General features: G+C 50.8%; 1 protein-coding gene and 1 long non-coding RNA gene across 2 annotated transcripts; both read right to left on the bottom strand.

Annotated features, from left to right (window-relative positions):
• Nucleotides 1-650: 650 nt before the first annotated feature.
• Nucleotides 651-1,606, bottom strand: LOC128906357 (uncharacterized). Its single transcript, XR_008465142.1, has 2 exons — nucleotides 1,230-1,606; nucleotides 651-804 (listed from the first exon to the last, which is right to left on the bottom strand). It is a non-coding gene; the product is annotated as an uncharacterized LOC128906357 (long non-coding RNA).
• Nucleotides 1,607-17,423: 15,817 nt separating this feature from the next.
• Nucleotides 17,424-23,575, bottom strand: TRIB1 (tribbles pseudokinase 1; the record flags this gene model as incomplete). The annotated part of the gene is made up of 3 exons (XM_054193386.1): nucleotides 17,424-20,299; nucleotides 22,359-22,651; nucleotides 23,093-23,575. Coding segments are annotated over 3 exons (1,245 nt in total), but the record flags the coding sequence as incomplete, so codon positions are not given.
• Between the last annotated feature and the right edge of the window lie 285 nt (nucleotides 23,576-23,860).

Genomic DNA, 23,860 nt, shown 5'->3' on the forward strand with positions numbered 1-23,860 from the left:
AGAGTCTCACTCACGATGCTGCAGCTGCACCCAAGCCCTGAGGGTCCCCAGGAGACTCCCAGCCTGGCCACGTCTCTTTTAGTTATCACCCTGACTGTGCTCTCAGCATTTACTGATGGGATCTGGATGGGCGCGTGCTGGGGTCTCCAGAAAAAGCCAGCCGTTGCCACTATAACGAGATGGCCAGGAGTTCAGCCCTGTGCCGGGACCTCAGGAGGCAGCGGCGGGGTGTGCCAGCCACATACCTGGGTTTTGTTGCAGTCGTACTGCTGGAGGGGTTAGACTTTCTGCTGATTTTCCTGGGCGATTGGCTGTAATTACAGCATGGAGAGTGCTGTTACTGATAAAAACAAATGCCGGGACATACCGTTTCAGGGCTGCAGCCAGGTAGGGCTTGCTGGTTGCCCTCTGAGCTCGGCACCTCAGCTGCAGCACGGGTGACCGCTGAGTTTCAGCTCCCCTGCGCCCAGAGGGGATTTCTATCCCCATCTTTATTGCCACTGCTCCTGCCGCTGTCCCCAGTGCCACCAGTAACCGCCCTGTCCTTGGAGGGACCTGCCTTCCTCAGGGGTGACAAATGGCCTGTTCAGGAGGGCAAGCGCAGGAGGCCAGTGCTGCACCCTGCCCTTCCCCAAGCATCCCCAGTATGGTGCTTTCTGCCCTGTGTTTTGTTTATTAATCTTAGTATTATTTTTTTTCAGGAAAGGCCCAAATGGGTCCAGCTGTTGGTTATTCCTGCTCCCCGGGCTGTTGATCCTCGGGAAGATGTCATAGCTGGCAGCTCTCCTATGTCAAGCAGAGGCACTGCAGAGGAAATAAAATAAATCTTGCTGGTTTCCAACATATAATAAAATTTTCGCAAGCCAATTATTTTACCTCATTTCGCACCTTTTTTTTTTTTTTTTTAATAAAGACTATTTTGCCCCCGCCTTCAGAACAGCTATTGCTTCTCTCCCTGCCGTGCACAAGCCTGGTAGGGAGCAGCACTCGGAGGGAGGGTATAGGGCAGCGCTGCCGAAAGCGCCACATCCCTGAGGGGTTTCTTGTTTCTTCTCCAGACTCCCCAGGACAGAACAGGGCTCTACTTGCAGCCTTGCAGCCAGCCCCCAGCATTAAACCAGGTACCAGCTGCTGCTGACAGGGTACTGGCAAACTTTGAGACATACCATTTTTGCTCGGCCAGCTGTAGAAACAAAAAAAATTAATGCACATAATAAAGTTTACCTTACCTGGCTTCTTCCTACAACTCTCACAGTCACATCAGCCTGTGTGGTACCCTGCAAGCTGACATTTTCCAGAATAGTCAAGTTGTCAAGAGAGACCTCAAAGCAAGTGATAAATTAGGAGCAAATACTTGATGAGCACATTAGCATACAAGAACTTGCTTCTTTCCTCTTCTATCAAACATTCAGTAATGGAGGAGGCTGTTTTTTTTATTTAAATGAAGTGCTGCTCCAGTTATTTGTTGGTGGAAGTTGATGCGTGTGCTGGGAAGAGAGCAAACAGTCAGTGCTGGCCAGCGGGACAAGTTCTTTTGGGCTGTGCTGATGTCAATGCCTGCTCCCTGCATGGAAAAGATGCAACACGTGTAAGATAAGTGAGTCATCCCGGGTCAGGCCCCAAGCCAGCGACTGCTGAGCGCTCTTCCCAGCTCTGCTACTGATTTGCTTGATGGCCTTGGTGGGTTTGTCAGGCCAGAAATTTGATATGGCCTGCCCAAACTGCCCCTTAAGAAATCAGCTGGTTTCTCGGCATCCACTTATTCTCGCAGCTTCCTAAAATAGCAGCCCATCTCTGTTACCTCCTTGCTTTTCTACTGCTCAGATGTATCCTAGTGATGCGCAAACAGACAAGACCTTGCCAAGACAAACATGCAACATTAGGGCTCTCTAACCCTTTACCGTAGGATGGAGACGTTTGAGTTACCCAGACCGAAGTCACAGAAACACTGATCTCCATGTGGCTGACTTTACCCCTCGAACATCCCTGGTCTGCTGTTATTTCCCCATTAATAACTACTTTTTTACATCTGTCACTCAGCCAACTTTTAATCCAGGTAGTGTGTGCCCTATTCATCGTGTATAATGGGAGCTCATTAATCAAACTGTCATGTGGTGGAGAAAGCCAAGAATACTGTGTCAACCACATCTCTAATCTTGTCTGAAGAAAAAGACAACAGGTTTCTTTGACAAGACTTACCTTCCACAAAACCCTGCTGATTAGCATCGGGTTTATTTTTAGCCTCTAATGCCTTGTTGTTGGAGGCCTGAATTAACTTTTGGTGACTGTGTCAGAGGATACTGTCCTGCTAACCAGCCTGTTGCTTCCCAGAGGGTCCCTTTTATGCCTATTGAGTCCCAGAGCTACGCTAGCAGTCTCCCGCGTCTTTGGAATTTCTCCAGATTTGTAAATATAAAACTTCACTATAAGTGTTTTAGCTGGCTCCTTTAAGATGCAAAGATAGCCAGCCCAGATGATGTGCAAAATGTTTAATTTTAGCAGATGCTGCCTCACATCCTTCTTTCTTCCAGATGGTAAACGCTGTACTCCATTCGCAACATCATATGGGATGAATATCCCACTCCTTTCCAAACGCAGAGCAGAAATAGCTATTGAACATTTCTGCCTTTTTTTTTTGCACCACTGTTTATGATTTTACCATCTGCATTTAGCAATTGATCTATACTGCCATGGGGATGGGTTTGGGAGAGGAGGCAGCATTGTTCCTGACGTGATTTTTTGACTGTTTTCTGCATTTCTTTCACTCCAGTGGCTGTTGATAGTCTATTAATCCTTTGGTTTCCTTTTATCAATCACTTACATTGTTTTAACTTGTAATTTATAATCGTCGTCATTCTATTTCCTGGGGGGTTTGTCTGCCTTATACATCATTTCTTCATGTTATGTTGCTCTTTCTACCTCTCTTTTTAAACAGGCTGTTCCTTACCCCATGTGTCTCTTTTCCGTCTCTGTGATATCATGGATTTTTGAACATCCAGTAGAATCTTCTTGGATAATTTCCAGTTTTCATTAACGTTTCTCATTTTACATTTATGTTCCCCGTCAACTACACCAGAACCGCTTTAAATATGTGCACACATACACACAGGCATACCCGCACACATAAACACAGCGCAACCTTGAAAACTCAGACACAAGGGGACCACAAAAAAACGTGGTCATGTTAGATATAATTTGTATGAAGTGGGAACACCAAAGAACAGACTCGGCAATGTGTTGTAATGACACCGACGTGAGGGAGTGCGTTTAACCCACCCTCGACATGGTGAGCAGGCCTTCAGTCATGTCATTACTAAAAAAAAGTCAGTGATCTTTGTCTCCAGGATGGTGCTCTCTGCTGCTCCACAGAGGTCTCGGTTCCATCAGTCACAGTGAAGTAATGTGATGTACCAGCCTGTGTCTCCAAGAAGTGACGAAGTTTGTCAGTGTGTGCTTGGGCTTCTGACAATGATACATGTTCTTCAGGTCTGCTGACTTCAGCAAGGGCACCAGCATCACTTGGATTTTCTCCTGAAGAGGCTACAGCTAGAAATTTGACCACAAGGTCACAAGGGCTTATCTTGCCCCGTGGCTACTAACGTTTCATTGGCAGAAACCCAGTCTCCAATGCAATCTCTTTCAGTCCTACCAGGCCATACACTTGTCTATGGCTTAACTGTTGTTCCACCACCACCACAAGCTTTGCCAAATCCTCCACCTCCCAGATACCATCTTTATGGACAAGCCCAGATGTCTGAAGCATCAAAAGCCATTGATGAAGTGGAGATTGTCCAGCACCACAGATGTGGAGATCCTTCTCCCCACACAGGGCAGCAATAACCTCCGTTTGGGTTTTGGGTTCAACCTTGTGTTTATTTCTGAATATAGAAACATATGGCTGTTTACGTTCACAGACGTGTGTGTGCACAGTGCATACATAGGCTGATGATTAGTGCTCTAATCTACTTGTATGAGATAAATCTAATATGATTATGATCTGTGGTACAAAAACAACTTCTAAATTTTAGACTGAGTGATTAGTCCTTCCGTTTCCGTCAGAAGGAGGCCCTCTTTTGGGTTAGCCAGAGCTGTCTGAAGTGTAAGAAATGAACCCCTATTTTTTTAAACTCTTTTGGCTTGATGAAGTGACTCAACTGAAAGTGAATTAAAATCCTCGTGGGGTTTCCTCCTCTGAGCTGTGAAGAGGTGACTGGAGGACTGAACGCCCTGTTCTCTTGCGCAGTGAGGTGGTCTTTTCACAGCCACCCATCAGTATCTCATTTCCAGTTTTATTAAGTAGAACTTCACTCCATAAATCACATCTCGTTACTTGCAGTACCAGAAGGAAGACATTTCCTGCTGGTACTGGGCACAAATGCTGTGCAGGCTTTTAGAGCTTGGCAGCTGTACAGAGCCCAGTCCTGGTGCAGAAGCACAGAGGTCCTGGGTTTCCCAGGGCATCGGAGAGGTTCTGACTCTGCGTCTCTACAACTGATCTCAATAGAAAGCATGAGTCAATGCGGATGCTCTTCAGTTGATTCAAAACAAGAAGGTAGGATGAGCTAATACCAGTATGAGAGGAGGGCAGCAGACAGGCTTCTCTGACGTGCCTCAGTTGTGCACTTGCCTCGGTGCCCAAAACATCTATGTACAGTTTGTGGTTGAGTTCCTGTATGCTTTTCAGGTTGAACATTTACCTGCGCTTAACGGCCGTATGACAGTAGCTGCTGCATTCCCCAGTGCAGTGTCCCAAGCAGCCCCCTCAATAGTACAGTAAACAGTTGCTTTGTCTTTTGTCTTTATTAGTCCCACAGGAGACAATATTGCCTTTGCTTATGACCCTGTGCTCTCGCTGGTACAGCTGTCTTCCTGCCAGAGCACGTATTAGTTCCTGAGCTCAGGGTGCGTACAATGTGCTTTGTTATGTGTTGACACAGACACACACACGCTGGTTTACCCTAATGACGTGGGTCTCTCTGAAAATCGAGAGCTAAATTCCAGGCAGCCATGGAGGCTACACAGGATCCAAAGTATTACAGGATGTCTCCCTACATGTCAGAGCCGATTTCAGAGGGACAGGGAGGCCAGAGCAGGGGGGGCGGGGGGTGGGGAGAAGGAGAAATAAAGCTGATTTACAGGCCTAAACAGTATTCTGTCATTGGTGGTCATGATCGAACTTTCCCTTGCCAGAAGGTGGCCTTTGCCTAATGGATCTGCCCATCCTGAGAGCACGAGGGTATCTGAGCTGCTCCTGGGTCCTGCTCCAAATCCCCGGGTCGCGACGACATGGCCCCTGCACTCCGCTAGCTTCGGTTTCGTCATTCCACGCATCTCCTGGCGCAGGCAGGCATGGACAAGCAATTCTTGGCAGCCACCACTGGAACCACATTAGTACTGTACTATAGAAGCTACTGCCACCGGGGTGTCCTCATCTTCATCCTGCCCCGCCAAAGGGCACCGCTGCCCATCCGCTGGGATGGTCAGCAGCGCAGCAGGTACGGAAAGCAAAGCCTAGCATCCGGAGGGGATAGACATCTGCTTCAGCTGGGAAGCCTGGCTGTCTACAAAGCAGCTTAAAAGGTTATCCTAGGTAAAAGAAGGCAAACAAAGCAAACTTGTGGGCTTGTTTCCGTGGATACTTGCCTGGAAGTGGAGGCATCCTTTAGAAGTCTTCATAGCCTCAGTGCCACAGATTGTTATGAATCACTTGGGACAAATATATCCTCAAAGCAACAATGACTTTTTAGTCCATTGTAAGTAGCTCATGTGTTGATGTTTTAGAGAATAACATTGCTTAATGTGTTTATACTTTCTGAAGGATGACGCAACAACGTCTCTTTATAAGGTAACCAGCTCTTGTGGAAAGACCCACATGGCAGGTACAGCACCCACGGCACTATTATCCAGAGCATCCTGTTGTCATTTGCACAGAGTTTTTCTTTCTGGTGTTTGGACATGTACTTTTCTCCCTGCTACTTTTTTTACTCCAGCAGATACGAGCACGGCGCCCGTGAATCGCCCATTCCAATTTTGCTTGCCACAGGGGCAAAACTTTTTTCAGAACCTCCAAAAAAATTTAGTAAACTCCCTTCTGTGTGTTTATGTAGCCTTTCATCAAAGACTATAGAAAGAAGCCATGTGGTCTTGTGGCTAGATCAAAGCTAGAAAGCTCCTGAGATCTAATCTGGGCCGAGCCAATGACTCACTGGGTGGTTTTGGCAAGTCACATGATCTCAGTTTGCTTAAGTCTATCCAGCTGAAAAAAGCAGGAGAGAAATACATGCTGAATCCAATCTGAGCTTTCCGGCACAGATGTATTTACAGGAAAGAAACTAAATTGATATACCACGCATGCAGGCTAGAGTTAATACTCCGTAACAAAGATGCCAGGCTGTAGGTAATACGTATTGACTTTGGACCTGCGGCTCTTTCTTTGCATTTGCCGTTCTCAAACAACCTCAGCACATGCAGGATTACCTGAACAAAAGGCTGTATACATGCATGAATCCTTGGGATCTCACTCTGCAGTCACACTTTCCACTCCGTTCTTTAACCCGCCTCCAATAGCGGATATCGTGTTGTCCGCTTTGCTGACAAAGGAGTGTGCTCAGTTCTTTTTTCCACTATTTTATTACCATTTTACCAGAGTCTCTCAGGACGCAGGGAGTGAGCGCACAGGCAATTACCGTCCTGCATTCATGCAATGGCATTTTTGCTTTGCACGGGCCTGCAGCCCGTAACGCTGCCTCTGAGTGGGAAAAGCCCAGCTCAGCAGCTGCCTGATACCAATCTCCAGTTAGTATTTATCCAACAGTTCCTCCTGGAGAGATTCTCACCTGGCAAATGATTTCCCTCACGTGTTTTCCCCTTACACCTGTTTTGAGGCCGAGAACATTCGGAAGGCAATCCTGATCCTAATCTATATTGTAATCCTTTCAGCCGAGCATGGGATGGAGTGAGCAATCTGCTTGCCTGACAGTGGTAATATCTGGAGGACGATTGTGCGCCTGGAGTTACGCTGCCGTGCGGCGACGGTGTTGAGTCACAGGCAGGGCGGCGGGGGGGGCGGTGCGGGAAGTAAAAGGCTAAAAGTAAAAAGTTCCTACACGAATCTGAGATTTTCGATATTACTGGGACCCTCCCGGTCTCTTCTCACGCTTGCAAGCCCGGAGAGTGAGTTGAAGAACGCTTCTTGGCTTTCAGTAGGCTGGGTGCAACCTCGGAGTCATCCGGACACGTGCCCTGCCACCCTCTTTTCTCCCCTCCCTGTCTGAGTAAGCCCGGAGGCTGAGCTGCTGTCACTTATTGAGGCAAGGGACAGCGGGAGAAAAGCGACCAGTGGCCCGGCATCACCTGCACAATTACAAAACACGACCAGCAGCTCGGGTAACCCTGGCATCACCCGCAAAGTTCCCATCCTCAATTGCTCCACTCCTGGATCTCCCCTCCACATCCACACTCTTCCTCCCCCTGCCGCCACATTCCCACTCTCACCCTCATCCTCCCCTGTGTCCCCTGGCAGCCCGGGGCCCGGCACCACGAGGGGAAAATTGCTCCGGTCTATGTTAAACGCGTAATCCACGATCCCGCCTGATGGGCGCCGCAAGGGAGAAGCCACATTCCCACTCGAAGCCCCAGTGGGCTCCTGAGCATCTCTCATGCCATCACACACCCCCCAACGCAACACAGAGCTTCCAGCACCAAAACGCCTCAGAGAGCTGAAGCAGGATGCCCCCACACCTCTTAAACCTCTGTGGCCTACTTTTACTGGCAAAATTGCCATTTTTCTCTCATTTTCACCATCCTTTGCAAGCGACGGCACAGCTGAAGAGCCCAGAGGGATGTCTCATAGTTGGAAGTGTTAAAAAACTGGAACAAACCTTCGGAGATGTTTTGGGGGGCAAAAAGAAATTCAGACCCTAAGCCTGAATCTCAAAAACTGTTTTGAAGCACTACGGAATTACCCAGATTCATCTGTAGTAGAAAGGAAGGGCATTTTGAACGAAAACTAAGCAAAGTACCTAAACACATTAAAACCCACTCCTAATTAACACCCTGCAACTGGCCATCCTGCCGATTTCATTCTGAACCTGAAAGAAAGGCTGCGTGTATTTGCCCCATGGGAAATAAAACCAGTTTTCCCTGAAAATACATTTGGTTTTGCCCAACGGGCACAACGGGGCTGTGAGTGACTTCTCAGTGCCGGGCTTCTCCTTCCCATGGCAGCAGCTGCCACGGCAGCCGGACGCTGGTCCCGGGTGGGATGCGGAGCCGCGGGGTTGCCCGGCCCAGGGTTGCAAGTCAGGATCTGAGGTGAAACAAAACGTCAGCCTGGCTCCAATGGTGTTGGCATCCCTTCTGCTCTATTAAATATATTAACAAGCAATGGCATAGTAAACTCCAAGATGCAGTGGAGTAATTAAAACAATAAAATCTTGAGGGTTGAAATGGTGCCTTTTGTTGTGGGTGGGAGGTGAGCAGGAAAAAAGGGAGCTTTATATCTGCATCAGCTCTTTGATACAGATTCCTGAAAACAGTCTGGGAAGCGGTACCCGTTCCTTGCAGAGAAACAAGAAGGGACAGAGAGGGTGTGAGTCCCTAAAATTCACCCCTCAGCAAAGTTGCAAACATCTCCCACTTTCCACCTTCCTGTCCCACCCCTCGGTCCCCCCCAGAGCCTCCCCAATAAACCTTCGACACTGGGACTCGTCGCATCTGAGCCACGAGCAGTCCTTGCATTTTGCACGTGGCCGAACTTCACTCCAGTGAGTAAAAATTAAAACCCGACGGTTGGATTTGGTAAAAGGAACTACCGCGCCTGTGGGTCGAATATGGGAAGAGTCACAACTCCTGCCCCGGGCTCGTGCAGCTCTGCCCTGGATGGAGAGCCCAGAGCAGCGCTCTGCTGTGCACAAAGTGCTGACGCCAACAAATACCATAATAGTGGAAGTAACTTTAACAAAACACTGCTGGCTAGCACAGCACTTCTGAACCCCAGCCGCTTTTTTTTTTTTTTTTTTTAAAGCTGTTTTGAAAGTTAATTGTTGAGCCTCGCAAAAAAAAAAAAAAAAAAATTGGAGTTGGGCAACTATTTATGCCAAGGTTAAATTGGGTCAAATCCTGAAATCCTGACTTCAGGCCAGACTCTACAGTTCCCATTGATTTACACAGGAATGTTGCATGCGCTGGAGAATTTCTCCCTGGGTTGCTCCTCGGGCTCCGCTGGGTGAAAACTGAGTTAGGATCTCTAGGTTTGACCCAGCCGACAGCAGGCAGGACAGCCGGGCAGTGGGCTGCCGGGCAGGCCAAGCCTGACTTCGCTCCAGACTACAGTGGTTGCGTTATGATCTATGCCAGAGCAAAACTCCTGAGTATATCCTGAATATAGCTGCACTGGGGTTCACGTCAGAGCAAAACTTCTGGATGTATCCTGACGATCTGGTTGCGTGTGGGATCTGCGGGACCACAAGCCCCGTGCACGGAGGCTGGCTCGTCCCTGCAGAAGACGCGGTGGGGCTGCCAGGGTTTAATCGCGGCTCTCTGCTTTCTCAGAGGCATCTGGTTTGAGTGAAGCCTTTCTAACTCGCACCGGTGGGGTCGGACCCACAAGGGCTGACAGCAGACAAGACTCAGCGGCGTGCTGGTCATTCCCATCCCTGGTTGTCTTTGCCTCTGTAACTCCCTGGCATTTTTTGACACTTCGCTAGCAAAGGAGGAGCAGCCGGTATATGAGATGGCTCCATTAACGCATTCATGCCGAGTGTCCTTGTCACCAGGAGCATCCTCATCTGGCCCATAAGGGAAAACCCCAGCCCCCTTAGGCCGCCCAGCATAGCAAGCAGATAGGAGATGCGAAGCTGTTCTTGCGTGTTTTCAGAGTATGAATTGTCTGTACACACACACAGGGTGATTTATTTCTCCTTTGAACTGCTGCAGCAGCCTGGATCGTGGCTGTATCATTATCCACATACTTCTTTTGTTTTGGTTGATCGCTTCCCAGCTTTCCTCCTCCCTATTAGGTCTTCAAATGAAGAATTTCTCCTTTGCTTTTGAGGGTTACACACGTCCTGCGGCAGCTGCAGATGTACCTAAGGGAAGTGCGTTATCCAGCGTATTGGCACGTTGTCCTGTCGGGTGTTTTATGTGATGGTCACGGGAAGAATCTCAGTGCTGAACTGTACTTTGTCTATTGTTGGCATGTGGTGAGACTAAATAATCCTGTCTGTTACAAAGTCACTCCTGCTAGTTGTTTCCAAATGAATCAATAACCCTTTTAAAGCCACAGCTGCGAGACCGTGATCCATCTACCTCTGGCTTTTGAACGGCCTACAGTCATACCCGGCATTTGTTGCTCTATGCAAGTCATCCCATTGACTCCAAGAAGCACTGGGGATGTTTGGGGCTTTGTGTTTCAGTGCCAAAAACCATGGACGCGCTTCCACTCATGCGGTGCTGGGAGTCCATTGCAGCTGGAGTACTTTCCAGAATGATTCATCCTGACCTTTGCTTGAGACACGCGACGGCTTCCTAGCAAAGATGAACCTGATTTCTGGAAGAATCACTCTAAGACCATAGTAGAAAATTTCCAGAAATAATTAAATGCAAACATTCGCAGGGGTCAAAAGACCTGGACACCTGTTTCCTGGCGAGGCGGCGGGGGGGCCAGCTGGACCACGGCTCAGCTGTCCCAGTGCCCGAGCAAGATTAGCACCGGAGTAAAGAGCAGCTGATGGGTGCTGAAGATAGCAAGACTGAGGTCAGGCCGACGGGAAGAAGAGATGTAAAGACTGAATTGCTTTTCCAGAGGCCTCTGCTCAGCATAGAATCATAGAACACTTTGGGTTGGAAAGGACATTAAAGATCACCTAGTTCCAACCCCCTGCCATGGGCAGGGGCACCTCCCACTAGACCAGGCTGCTCAAAGCCCCATCCAGCCTGGCCTTGAACACCTCCAGGGATGGGGCATCCACAGCTTCTCTGGGCAACCTGTGCCAGTGCCTCACCACCCTCACAGTAAAGAATTTCTTCCTAATATCTAATCTAAATCTCCCCTCTTCCAGTTTAAAACTGTTACCCCTCATTCTATTGCCACACTTCCTCATAAAGAGTCCCTCCCCATCCCTCCTGTAGACCCACTTGAGGCACTGGAAGGGGCTATAAGTCTCCCCGGAGTCTTCTCTTCTCCAGGCTGAACAACCCCAACTCTCTCGGCCTGTCCTCACAGGAGAGGTGCTCCAGCCCTCTGATCATCTCTGTGGCCCTCCGCTGGACCTGTCCAATAGGTCCATGTCCTTCCTGTGCTGGGGGTCCCAGAGCTGGACACAGTACTGCAGGTGGGGTCTCACCAGAGTGGAGAAGAGGAGGATGGACACGGATCTGCTCAGCTTTACTGTGCCTTGTCACTGCAGGAGATGGGCAGCGGCCTGGGACGTGTGTGCTGGGAGCCCCCAGCATCTCCTTCAGCTCTAAGATAGGCAGGTGCCAAAAGGCAGGCTCTGAGCCGCCTCTACAAACCCATCCGGTAACATTTGCCTTGAACGTCTGACAACACGCTGGGAGACCTGGTTAGCTCCAAAGCCCCTTCCCCGCACCACAGGTGGAGGGATTGAGCCGAGGGAGGCTGTCAGCAGCAATAAGCGATCTCCTCCATCAGCACGCAGCCCCAGCTCCCTGCACGGCTCTGCCTGCCGCTGGGTGAGGCCTCTTCCTCTGGGGCTCTGACTCATGCCCACATGCGTGAGCAGGATGCGCATCACGGGCCAGCCCCGGGTCCCCAGCTCGGCTCCCGGAGCCCTGCGGGAGCAGCCCTGCCAGCATCCGGCAACCAAAGCCCTGCTGGTGATCCTGAGCCCCACCCAGCACCCAGGACTGAAGCTGGATGCGACTCCAGCATCTTCCCTCCAGCACAGAATGACGTCCCAGGATGGACCATCTCCTGGCTGTGGCTATCAAAGGCGCTCCTGTCTCCAGCAAGCACGGCTTGCCCCACCAGCCTGCAGGCAGGGGGGGGGTCCCTCATGGCTGGAGTCCAGGTCCCATCCTGATGTGTCTAAAACACTCTCCCTGCAAAACCACCCTTGCCCCACGCTGGAGAGAGATTTTTCAGAGCTTCCGCTGCAGTTAGAACATCTACATCAAGCTCCCGGGCCACAGCGTGGCACCAGAAGGTGCTCCCTCTCCAGCCGAACCACAAATCCTGCTTCTCCCCAGGCACCAGGAAAAAAGAAGAGGAGATTGAGAAAAATGTTACCAAGTCAGGAAATAATTCTGGAGGAGGGGGAGTAGTTCCTCTAACCCCGCGCACGGGGAAAGAAAAATATTTGCTGACTTTGCCTTATTTTTTAATTTATTGTTTTGCCAGCTGCTGAGATAAAAGGACAAAGCTCTGCCTGCTGTAATGAGGCAGGCGGTCAAGCATGCCTTTGCAGCACAGAGAATCTGGCCGGGACACCAGTGACGAGCGGGGAGTAGTCCAAAGAGTTCACAGGACACATCCCTTCAAATCCCTCTTTGCAACAGCAAGGGCCGGACACTTGCTCGTTCTTCCTCACATGAAAGTTTGAAGTCTCCTGGAGATTATTAACTTCAGTGGACCGGGCTCTTACATATTAAGGATCACAAGACTCATGATAAAAAAGAATCCCATGAGTTCGCTGATTAAGCCTTTCTGTTCCCTGGGCTCCCGTCCCCATCGCCCTTGGTGCCGCAGCTGCCTCCAAAGGCTGCTGCCCTGCAGGGAGCGCGGCCGCTCTGCATTGCCCGTGGTCCCCGCAGGGAGCAAGGGCAGCACAAAGTCCCTCCAAAACTGAGCCAGTCAGTCCTCTTCAGTGGTTCCAGTCTTCTCCTTGTGTTTTGGATCATATCCGCTTTCCAAGCGAGGTAATTTAACCGAGCAGGGCCAAGCTCTGCTCCAGAATTCAGTGCCACAGGACTCCGAGACCCCAAAGTACACGTAGGGTGTCAAAGGCAGACAAGCAACATTTCCATAGGAAGGTCCTTGGTTAAACACCAAGGTGGGCATCAGTGGCCCATGGAGTCACAGAATCATGGAATCATAGAATCATAGAATCATTTAGGTTGGAAAAGACCCTTGGGATCAAGTCCAACCATCAACTCCACTCTACAAAGTTCTCCCTTACACCATATCCCTTAACACCACATCTAAACGAGTCTTAAACACATTCAGGGATGGTGACAAATGGAATAGTTTGGGTTGGAAGGGACCTTAAAGATCATCTCGTTCCAACCCCCCTGCCATGGGCAGGGACACCTCCCACGAGACCAGGCTGCTCAAAGCCCCATCCAGCCTGGCCTTGAACACTTCCAGGGATGGGGCATCCACAGCTTCTCTGGGCAGCCTGTTCCAGTGTCTCACCACCCTCACAGTAAAGAATTTCTTCCTAATATCTAATCTAAATCTCCCCTCTTTCAATTTAAAACTGTTACTCATCCTATTGCTCCACTCCCTGACAAGGAGTCCCTCCCCATCCTTCCTGTAGGCCCCCTTTAGGTGCTGTGTCCCTGTGCTGCAGGGGGGACATCCCAGGGGCAGCCCGACAGGCACCTGCACTGCTCCCATACACATCTGTAGGCATCTGCTGGTGCTTCTCCTGGGGCCAGGTGGACCTGTTAGCCCAACAGCATCCTGCCTTCCCCCCGATCCAGGCAGCTCAGGCACAGGCACGAGGGTGGGGAGGAGCAGGGTTCACCACCATCCTTGTCAGCCAACAATTTCTCACAAGCACCGGGGTGGGTTTTACCCTGTGCCTGGGGTTTGAGGGCCGGTTGCCCCCTGCTTTGCAACGAAGGCAGCCGGTGAGCTTTGTGAACCTTACTCTGCCGCCTTTACTCACCAGGGGAAACGCTTACTCACACCAGGCATCCCGCTGCCCATCTGCAAAGTCATTGTCAGCAGGCATGAGAATCTCATGCAGCCTTTTGCCCCAAATTATGTCGATACTTTGCCCCCGGTTGCTAGCACGGCAAAGAAAACTCGCAGTATTTGAACCTCAGCGAGACTGGAAATCTGACAAGTGGAGACTTGACGGGGATGTTATCACAAGGCCCAACAATGGCTTTACACTCAATTACATTTATGGTTTCTGTGATTCATCTAAGTGTTTATGGCTTTGTCACTACCTGGAAGTTAAAAAAAGGGGAAAAAAAAAAAAGAAAAAGGAAAAGGGAAAAAAGCCACCCTGCAATGAACAATTTGCTGGTGCAAGACGTTGGGTGACATAGGAGAAACTGAGCAACTACCTCAGGTGGTGGGGAAGAGTCATTTTCTGCGGTGACCGGAGCTATATTTGATTTCTTAGGCAATGTCAGCTTTTGCATGCTACATTCTTTGGCTAATGGCCAGCGCGATGTGTAATACTTTAGCCACACTGTTGTTACTTAATCCTTTCCTAATCTGCAATTTGCGCAAGAGGAGTAAAATCTAAGCAAAGCCACTGAGAACATCTCCACTAATAATTTATCAAACTCGACTTTTGTTGTTGGCAGGAGACGGCAGTCGGTGGAGGTGAATGCTTTCCCACAGCAGCCCGTGTGATAAACACGGGGCAGCTGATTCACGCCGCGCTTATTTTGTGTCACCCACCCTTCGTGTCACCCTGGTATTTCTTTGAGCGATAAGCCGCCCTTGCGCGCTCGCAACGCGCTCGCCGAGGTCCCCGGTTTCATCTCTTTCTGCAAATTGCACATTAATTAACCATTAATAACAGTGGGAGCTGCATGCAGAAATCCACGCCCGCTGCGACGAGGCCGTGCCCGCCGTGAGCAAGTGCCTCATTAATTAATCACCTGGGTTTCAGCGCCCCGGCTGCCCCCGCAGCCCCGCGAGACAAACGTCCCCGGAGAGGAAAGAGCCCTGACGCTCGCCAGGCCTAATCCCGCCGTAAAGAAAAGCGTTACCTCTTGCTCTATGAATTTTATTTATTTTTGGTCCTCTGGGCAGCGCTTGCCGTTGTTAGAAACATGATTGCTTCATACAGTTATGTTAATGTTTGCATTTGACAGAATGTAATTGATACTTCTGCTGCTCCGGCTTCAAAGCCAAATTAGGAAATGAAGTGCTGCGCTTTAGCTTGTTTAGCTGGTTAAATACTGTAAATAAATACATGCAGGGCAATGAAAACTAATGAGTTTTCTTTAAGGCATTTTCTAAATAGCTGGCTTCATAAAAAAATTTAAAAAATAAATAAATAAATAAAAGTTCCTGCTGTGAACTCATATCCTGAAGGATTTGTCGTTTTGCTGCAATGAAAATTGATCCTGGCTGAAATCTGAACTCTGGATTTCACTTGGAGAACAGGATTTTGCAAGTTATGGAGGAATCGTGGTAAGAACTGTTGCAGATTTCACGGTACTTTTACCAACAATAGTTCTGAGAGAGGTTGCATTTAACAAAGCCATTTTTTGCAAGGGATTAATTCAGACCGTGGTTACATGTCAAGCTATTCTTCTCAGTGCTCGCTAGGAAAACATCATATTTGTAAGAAGCATTTGCGTAGGATATTCCTTTGTGCTGCTAAATCCGTGCGGTGCCATAATGCTAAACGTTGGGTTGTTTGTTTTTTTTTTTTTTCCCCTGACAGAATGCAACAGCATGAAAAAAGTGGGGGAAAAAACCCTGCTTTTGTATAAAGAGATAAAGCGATTTGCTTGACAGAATGCACTCAGAACTGATTGGATAAAATGGGTTTTTCAAGTGATCCCTCAGGCCCACCCTCGGTGCATTAAAGCAGAGCTCGAGAAGAGCTTCGCACCGGGTTTGTGATCCAGCCAAGTGCAATGAATCTCTGTCGGGTGCATCTCCATGCAAAATTGCTCTTCCCCCCCCTTTTTTTTCCTAAATAATACCTGGGTGCAGAAGTGCCTTTGACTGACCCAAAGGTGTTCTCCTAAAGTCAGGGCACTTTTTAGCATGGGTAGAACTGAACTTCTCCCAATCCTTCCTAATTAACTGCAAATAACCTCAGCAGTATCACCTGCTTGGCAAAGAGATGCTGACCTTAAACCTGAGCTTGCTGAGCTGGCTCTTTTACCTGGCACTTTAAGGGGAAGCCGGTTTATAAATTCTGCTGTGCTACTTGAAAAGAAAATTATTGAACCGATGCCCAAAATGCAGCCAAAGTATCAAGAGTCGATGAAAATGTACATTGAGGTTGTAAGATCTATCCTGACTGGGAGGTGGTTTGATGCCAGTTTAGGACGGAGCCCAGGATGTTGTGAAAAAACTCAGCCTTTCTGGTGTTTTCCGCAGCAAACGGAGGAGGATTGAAGACTCCCAGCGCTTTTGAGGGAGGCCAGCAATATCTTGCAACTTCAAGATGAAGATGGTTGACCAGCTCTGAGAAAAACACGAGAGATCCGGACAGTCCTCATCCAAAAAGGTCCATTTAAAAATAGACGAATTATGACTCTCTCAAAAAGAAATGTACGCATTGCATAAATCAAAGTTCTCACACCCACCATCAAAGTTTAATCACTTAATACGCTGGTTCTTTCAACATGCTCTGAAACTTTGTATACAATAATACAAACGATGGGGTTACGAAGCAATAGCAATTTATTCTGCTGTACAAACGGATGTTGCATTATAATCCCTAAAGCAACACAGAGGCTGTTTGCAGATGTTACTACAATTTGGCGTTTATTTTAATTGCTCTACAGTGTAGCTCATGTGAAATAAAGTCATGGGATGACCTACACATTCACCTACTAAGGGTGACTTAATTGCAGGGGGGGAAAAAAAAAAAAAAAAAAAAAAAAGAAGAAGTGTTTTGAAAGTTTTCAAGGTTTCATCAAAACGTGAACCTCCTGCAGTTGTTTTAAAAGGATGCACCAGGGCTCCTGTCCAAGCCTGAGAGCGTGGTGGGGCAGGGGCTAATTTAATCAGCCAGGCGCATGTATTTTTACAAGTCTTGCAAGAATAACATCAGTAAAGTAACTTGAGATATTTTGGTGTCTGACATTCGCTCAGCAAGTGCTAAGAAAATATGCTTACTGCACAGATTGCTGGTTTCTCAGAGTGGGAGTCAAGGTGCCTCATTAAAGTCCGGGCACTTTGCTTTGTCATTGACCAGGTTCGTGTTCCCTCCTTTTCCCTTTCCACCCCCCCGCTTCTCAAAGCAGAGCCGATCTCAAAGTTGCTCCTGCTCAAAGAGCTGCCTGGAAGCAGTTGCTCTGGTGAACAGATTTCAAGCAAAAGGACAAAGTTAAACATGAGGCAAAGTATAAATAAAAATCAAGACTCTCTTCCTCCTCCTCTCTGCTTGCGAGCGATGATCTCACCGCTCCGGGTGGATTACAAGGGTGGCTTGATCTCTTTCAGGGAAGCGCATTCTCTAACCTTGATACTGCTGCTATTTATACTGCCCTCTCTGCTCCACAAAGACAAGCAGCTCTAATCAGCTTCCCCTTCGTTTTTAGCGGCAGCACGGGTGGGCTGTTTTAACGGGTGGGCTCTGCGCTGCCTCCCGGCAGCGGGGCCAAGCCCCGGCCCCCTGGCTCCAGCTCCCCGTTAAAGCTGGTGCTCTCGACCACTGCCTCTGCTCCTGGCTGCTCACCTCGAGACACCGGAGATGTGATTTTCCACTGGCTCGAGCATCACGTCACCGCACACGCAGGTGCAGGGTGACAGCCTTGCGGTGCCACCCCATCTTCTGCTGGCGGGGCGCAGATGGAAACAGATGCCTGTGCCGAAAGGCAACAGGGTTTCTAAAGTTCGGGGACAGAGCTGTAACTCCTCTCCCCCTTGTTTATCAGACGAAGAGGATCCCTCCTTTCATACAGCCCTTTCCACGTCCCCCAGAGGCAGGAGCCATCCCGCACCCCCACTCATCTCCATGGGGATTCCCTGGGCAGAGCTGGGGGAGTCGGGGGGGCGCAGACCCCTGCAGCTCAGTCACGACGGGGCACGTACAGGGACCGTAGAGGAGCTGAGCCTCTTTGAGGCCAAGCCCCATTTTTTCAGATGAAACCAAACATGCCCACGCTGCCCTCCCCTCGAGACACCGCAAGAAATGGGGACAAACATTATGAAACCAAGTTTATTAAAACTTTCTACAAGTCAGACTTTATCGTCCAGGTTTCCACATACATGTACATATTTACAAGTGGGACATAGTGTTTTTAGCTTTTCTGGCAGAGTTTTCTACCAATATATACAAATGTACTGTTTTTCATAGAGGGGTTAAACTGTATCACAGATACAAATGTCAAGCAATCATGAGAGGTTTAGTGCAACGGAGAGCTGTAGCGCCCTGCTCTTAATGCTCATGATTCTGTCAAGTTAGTATTGCCAACAATAATTCACATTAAATTGCTCTTCGACACCTCTTATTAGGACAAACAAAGTACAACAAAACGAGAAAACGAAACCCCAAACAGTCAGGTATGTACAAAGTACACAGTCCATGAGGTATACATGGTATTCTCGCAACGGGTGGTGGGACTGCAGCTTGCCGGGGGGGTGAACCCTCAAAATGACTTCACTCGAGCTGCGCCGTGTCGGGGACATGCGTTACCCGCCTCACGGCCATTCCGGAAGCCGCGCTCTCGCCCAAGGCGAACGGGCATCTCTTTGCATAAGCCACTGGACACAAGTGTGAAACGAAGCAGGGATTTTAGGCAGGACTAAGCTTTACTTACCCCCAACCCAGCAAGCTAATGATTTAGATATATTCATTATCCACGCACGTTGGAAAGACTATGAATAATCATGCAAAAAAAAAAAAAAATTTAAGGGGGGGGGAAAAAAAACCCTACAGCCAGAGGCAAACAACATACCTGAATAATCAACTAAGGGCGTATGGAGATTTTACTCTTAAGACTAATTTTCTGGGGGGTGCAGGGGGGGAAAGAGGAGAGGGGATGTGATGTTTTTAAAGAGTTGAGCCTGTAGGAAAACACGACCGTGTTTACATGTCCTGTACAAGATACCCCTTTTTGTTTTCCAAGAGAAGGCGCCCCAGCCGATAGTGTTACGGTTTGGTAAACGGATATGTTTTGGCACTCGGAGCTAACGAGACCTGCTACTTGACAAGCTCGCTGAGGGCATAAAGTTATATAGGCTACACCATGGTAACGCAAGGCTTAAGTCTATTTAAAATGCTTTCCCGGTCAGCGAATGGAATCGGAGGGGATCCGGCTGGGAGATCCACCGGTTTCTGCTTCGGAAAGAGCCACGGCAAGGATTTGTCTTGTGGGTGGATGGAGGAGCTTCGTGGCTCTGAAAGCAAGACCAGCTGGAGGAGCGGCGGCGAGCAGGCGGGCGAAGACCTCCGTCCCTCATGAAAGTGCACTTCCAGTCAGAAAGCTACTTTGCAAGCCGGCCGGTGGGGCACGCCGAGTCGATTCCCCTTTTGACCCATTTCTGTCAGATTTGCTCAGTTAGAGGCGCGCTTCGTGCCCCTGAACTCCAAAGCATCGCGGCCAGGGGCTCTGCAGCCCCGTAGCCCCTGTGGGAAAGCAAACGGGGCTGCCTTTCTGTCTCACACCTCATCAGCCATAAGACTCTGGAGCCAAGATGTGGCCAGTTACTCCAGTGGAGGATGCGGGAGGCAGGAGAAAAGCCAGGCGGCCCTCGCAAAGCTGCGGGGGTCCTCCAGGGCCTGCGGGATGGACCAACCGGCAGAGCAAGAGGATGAAACTCTGAGTATGCTCAGGGAGCGGAGATCTACGGGGTTGGCGTTTATTTTAAACAAGGTCACTTTTCTGACCATACTGGCACTTTAAGATGCTGTTGAGTTTGCAAACGTGGAAAAATGAAACCCTATGAAGATGCCGGAGGTGACAACCACCGAGGTTCTTGAGATTTCGGGGTTAGCAGAAGAAGGAACTAATATCGTCACTGTCTCCGTGGTATTCTGGAACAATTTGATCCGAAGTTCCCGACTCCTGGTCTGTATATCCAGTCTCCAAGACCGCCTCGAACCAAGGGTGAAGTAAGATCTCCGGAGCAGTGAGTCTTTCAGAGGGCTCCCGCCGCAGGAGGCTGCGGATGAGGCATCGGGCTTTGGGGGAGACGTGGTCAGGAATACAGAACTGTCCACGTCGGATTTTGGAAAACAGAGTGCTAGGGTCCGAGTCATGGAAGGGATAGCGTCCCACCAGCAAGGTATAGAGCATCACTCCCAAACTCCACACGTCGGCCGATTTTCCAGAGTAAGTCCCCGTCGTGTTTAGGATCTCGGGGCTGACGTACGCCGGGCAGCCGTGCTTGTCTGAGAGCGCATCGTCTTCGCCTTTGATGATGTGCGTGTCTTCCAGGCTCTCCAGCCGCAGCTGAGTCCTGGGGAGGGCAGGAGAGGAAGGCACAGGTCAGAAACAGCAACACCCGGGACCAAGCGAGCACGGTGAGCCCCCCCGCCATGCCAGTCCCCGCTCCCCTTCTCGCACCGGCGCAAAGAAAAGGAGAGGAAACGCTTTTTAATTGGCAGCAGAGAAGCCGCCTGGGCTCCTGGACCTGCGTAAGGGAAGCGCAGCTCTGTGCGTCGGGCGGGCGCCCAGCGACACCTGCTTATTTTATTGACCGTGGATTTGAACCACACAGAGGGCTCTCGAGAAACGCCGGCAGGTCACCTCCTGTCTCCGCAGGCTGCACCGCAGCGGGGCGGGGGGGTTACGGGGCCGCAGAGCGCCCTGCACGCCGCGGTCTGCGCATCGGGCTTTGAGCAAACAGCGTCCGGCTGCGTGATTTTGCAAACCGCAAAGTCCGGCTCCCTCCCGCAGGAATCACCGGCTCTCCCGAGTTTTGTGTTTTATTTTTTCATTCTTATCCTTTTTTTGCCTTTCTGGAGGGTACCCCCCACCCCCCTCCCAAGCGGAGGTGGGTGTCCCCCCCCGCCCCGCAACCCGTTTTGGGGGTGAAAAGGCGAGTTTTGCGTCAGCGAGGAAGCCACGGGCCGGGCCGGGGAGGGCTTGGCGCTGCCGGGGGTGTCGATGCCTTGGCTGCAGCCTGTCCTCAGCCTGACCTCGCCAAATACCCATCGGTTCTGCAAACGGAAAATATGACTCAACGCGAACCGTGGGGCCGGGATTGGCTGCGGGAGCCCTGAAACTGCACCTGTGCCGGGGAGCCCCAGCCCGCCATTGCTTAACCCTCTTCTTGCCAAATGGGATGCACATGACACTCGCCTCTGCAACGCGCTATTTCCAAACCCGCGAGGCTGTGCGCAATGTAACATTTCAACAAAGGTTTCGTCTTCTCATGGGCGGGAAAAGCTGCAATAGTTTCCTTCAAAGGAATTACTTTCTTTGCCTGTCAACATACGGCTGTTTCTGTCTCAGAGGGGCAGTGCTGGTTAATGCTCTTATCACGTTTATAAATGGTATCCTGAAGAAGCGTTAGCCCAGAAAACGCGTTTCCTTCTGCTTCAGTAATATCACCTCCAGTTTCATCAGATTAAGCACAGCTCCATTACAGCTTCTACTTATTTTTTGTAGCTTTCCACGGCATAAGCACCTAGTCAGAGTCAGTTTTGCTGATTAAAAATGTATTTCTGGCTCTGCCACGTGCGATGAGGCACTAGAAGAGCAGCAAACACTCCAGGGAAATACAGAGTTATTTCCCTAATCTAAATTTAACAACTAGATTCTGGATCTCCTCTCTATAAACCGAGGCTTTAGGCTAAGTTTTACCACAGTGCTTTTCCCCCGTGCAGGGTTCCCAAAGCACTATTTAACCGTGTCCCACCTTCCCTCCTGTGCGTGCCCACATCCACGGACACAGGGGGCATGGGGGGCACGGAAAGCACCACCACCGGCAGTGGAGGGGGGATAACAGCCTCGAAGGACGCAGCCGGTCTGTCGTCAGCAGCGTAACCCTGATCAGCAGGGGATTTCAGCAAGGAGACCCTTCCCGAGCGCCGCGGCTCGGCCACGGGGCAGTATTCCCGGGTGCCAGGAGGGACCTGAGCTCCATCTCCTCGCACCTCCTGCTCCCCCTGCCCGGCCGGTCCCCCTCCCCATCCTCAGCCTCCCCACTCTCCTCGGCTCTGCCCTGTGTTCATTTCCCACTGACCGAGTGGCACACATGACATCTTCTGGCGCTAATGAGCATCCGAACTATCGTCCCTTTGTCTACCAGCGGGTTTCACTGAACTTCTGCTGAATGAGAGGAAGCTCCCGGAGAGCTTCCTCCCTTTCATCAGACGAGCTCTAACGAAGAGTAAGTGCGTTAGATCCGTGACCTACTACACACCCGTGACGGGGACCTACTCGGACGGCTGGCAGGCGATGACCGGCTGACATGGCCGTTTCCACTCCCTGGGACGCTTTTTGCGTCTCTGGATGTGGCGCCATTCCTCCCTCTCCACTCACCCCAGGGCTGGCTGGTGACAACCACTTACCTTTCTTCATTAGAGAAGACAAATTTCCTGAGCTTGAGGTCACCAAGTACGATGGCCGACTGGTGGCAGTGAGCTACAGCCGAGACGATCTGCTTGAACAGGCGGGCAGCCTCCTCTTCCCTCAGCCTCTTGCAGCTCCTCACGTAGGAGTGCATGTCCCCAAAGTCCTTTTCAAAGAACACATAGGCCTTGGTGTCCCCGAGGATGACTTCGACGACCCCAGTGATGTTTCTGTGCGACGGCAGCTGAATGTAAGGCCGGATCTTGTCCTGGTAGTGTTTGAGGGGGAACACCTGTAAAGAGGAAATTAACCCAAAATTCGTTCTCAAGGGCGTTGAAAGCAGCCACTCGCGTAGCGACTCTCCCCAAACAATGACGAGGGAGCTGGAGGGGAGCCAGGGCTCGGCAGGAGCAACGCTCAAAGCGGGTATCGAGACCCTTCCTGTTCGTTTAATATTGAATATTGAAAGGAGGAAGGGTCGGAGCGGGGGAAAATAAAAGAAACCGTGATCCCCAAAGCCCTTTGGGGAAGGTACTCCGAGACAACCCGGAGTTACAGCTCGCTTCGGCCAGGCGTTTCTAACCAGCAGGATGTTTTACGAGGCTTCTCCCCGGGTCGAGGGGTTACGGGGCGCTGGGAAACGCCGGGAGGACACCCCCCCACACCCCACCAAACCCGTCTCCTTCCCTCCCTCCCTCCCTCCCCATCCGCACCCGCGGAGCTCCGCGCTCACCTTGCAGCGCAGCTCCCGCCCGGAGCTGACGCTCAGCGCCCTGGACACCTGCTCCCGCTCGGCCAGCGGCAGCAGCAGGTAGGAAGCGATGAGGCTGGGACCCGCCGCCCCCCCGCCGGCGGGAGAAGCCGGGGGACAAGGCGAACCGGGAGCGCTGAGGCAATCGGGGGGTCCGCAATCGGCCAGGCGGGGGGATTTGGCGGCGGGGGGGGGGTGCGTTTCTTCGGGGGTCCCGTCGTGGAGGAGAGGTTGGAGGCGTTTGGCCGGAGCGCTGCTGCGGCAGCGGGCGGCCGGCAGGAGGGACGCGGGGCGGCTCATGGAGGGGAGCGGGCGCGGAGCTAGAGGCGGGCGGCGGAGGTTTGGCGCATCCCTTCTTCTTCTTCTTCTTCTTTCTTCTCCTCCTCCTCCCCGCCGGCACCTTCTCGGGCCGTTTCCACCATCTGCTGCCGGCTCGGCGTTAAAGTAGTTGGAGGGTTGGTTGGTTTTTTTTTTTTTTTCCCCTAAAGAAAAAAAAAAAAATTAAAAAAAAAAAAAAAAGAAGCGAGTCTCCTCCTCCTCCTCGCCCTGACGCACGGGGAAATGGGAGGAGGGATGCTCGGACACGCCTGTTTCGCTCCTCCCGTTGAGCTCAGCGTCCCCCGGTCCCAGCGGGACACGCAGCCAGGCGGGGCGGCGGGGGACCCCGCCGCCCCGCCTGGCTGCGTGTCCCGCTGGGACCGGGGGACGCGGCGGGGACCCCCCGCTTTGTGGTCCTCCAGCAATGTCATC

This window comes from Rissa tridactyla, chromosome 2 (genome assembly GCF_028500815.1).
Source record: "Rissa tridactyla isolate bRisTri1 chromosome 2, bRisTri1.patW.cur.20221130, whole genome shotgun sequence".
NCBI classification, from domain to species: Eukaryota; Metazoa; Chordata; class Aves; order Charadriiformes; family Laridae; genus Rissa; species Rissa tridactyla.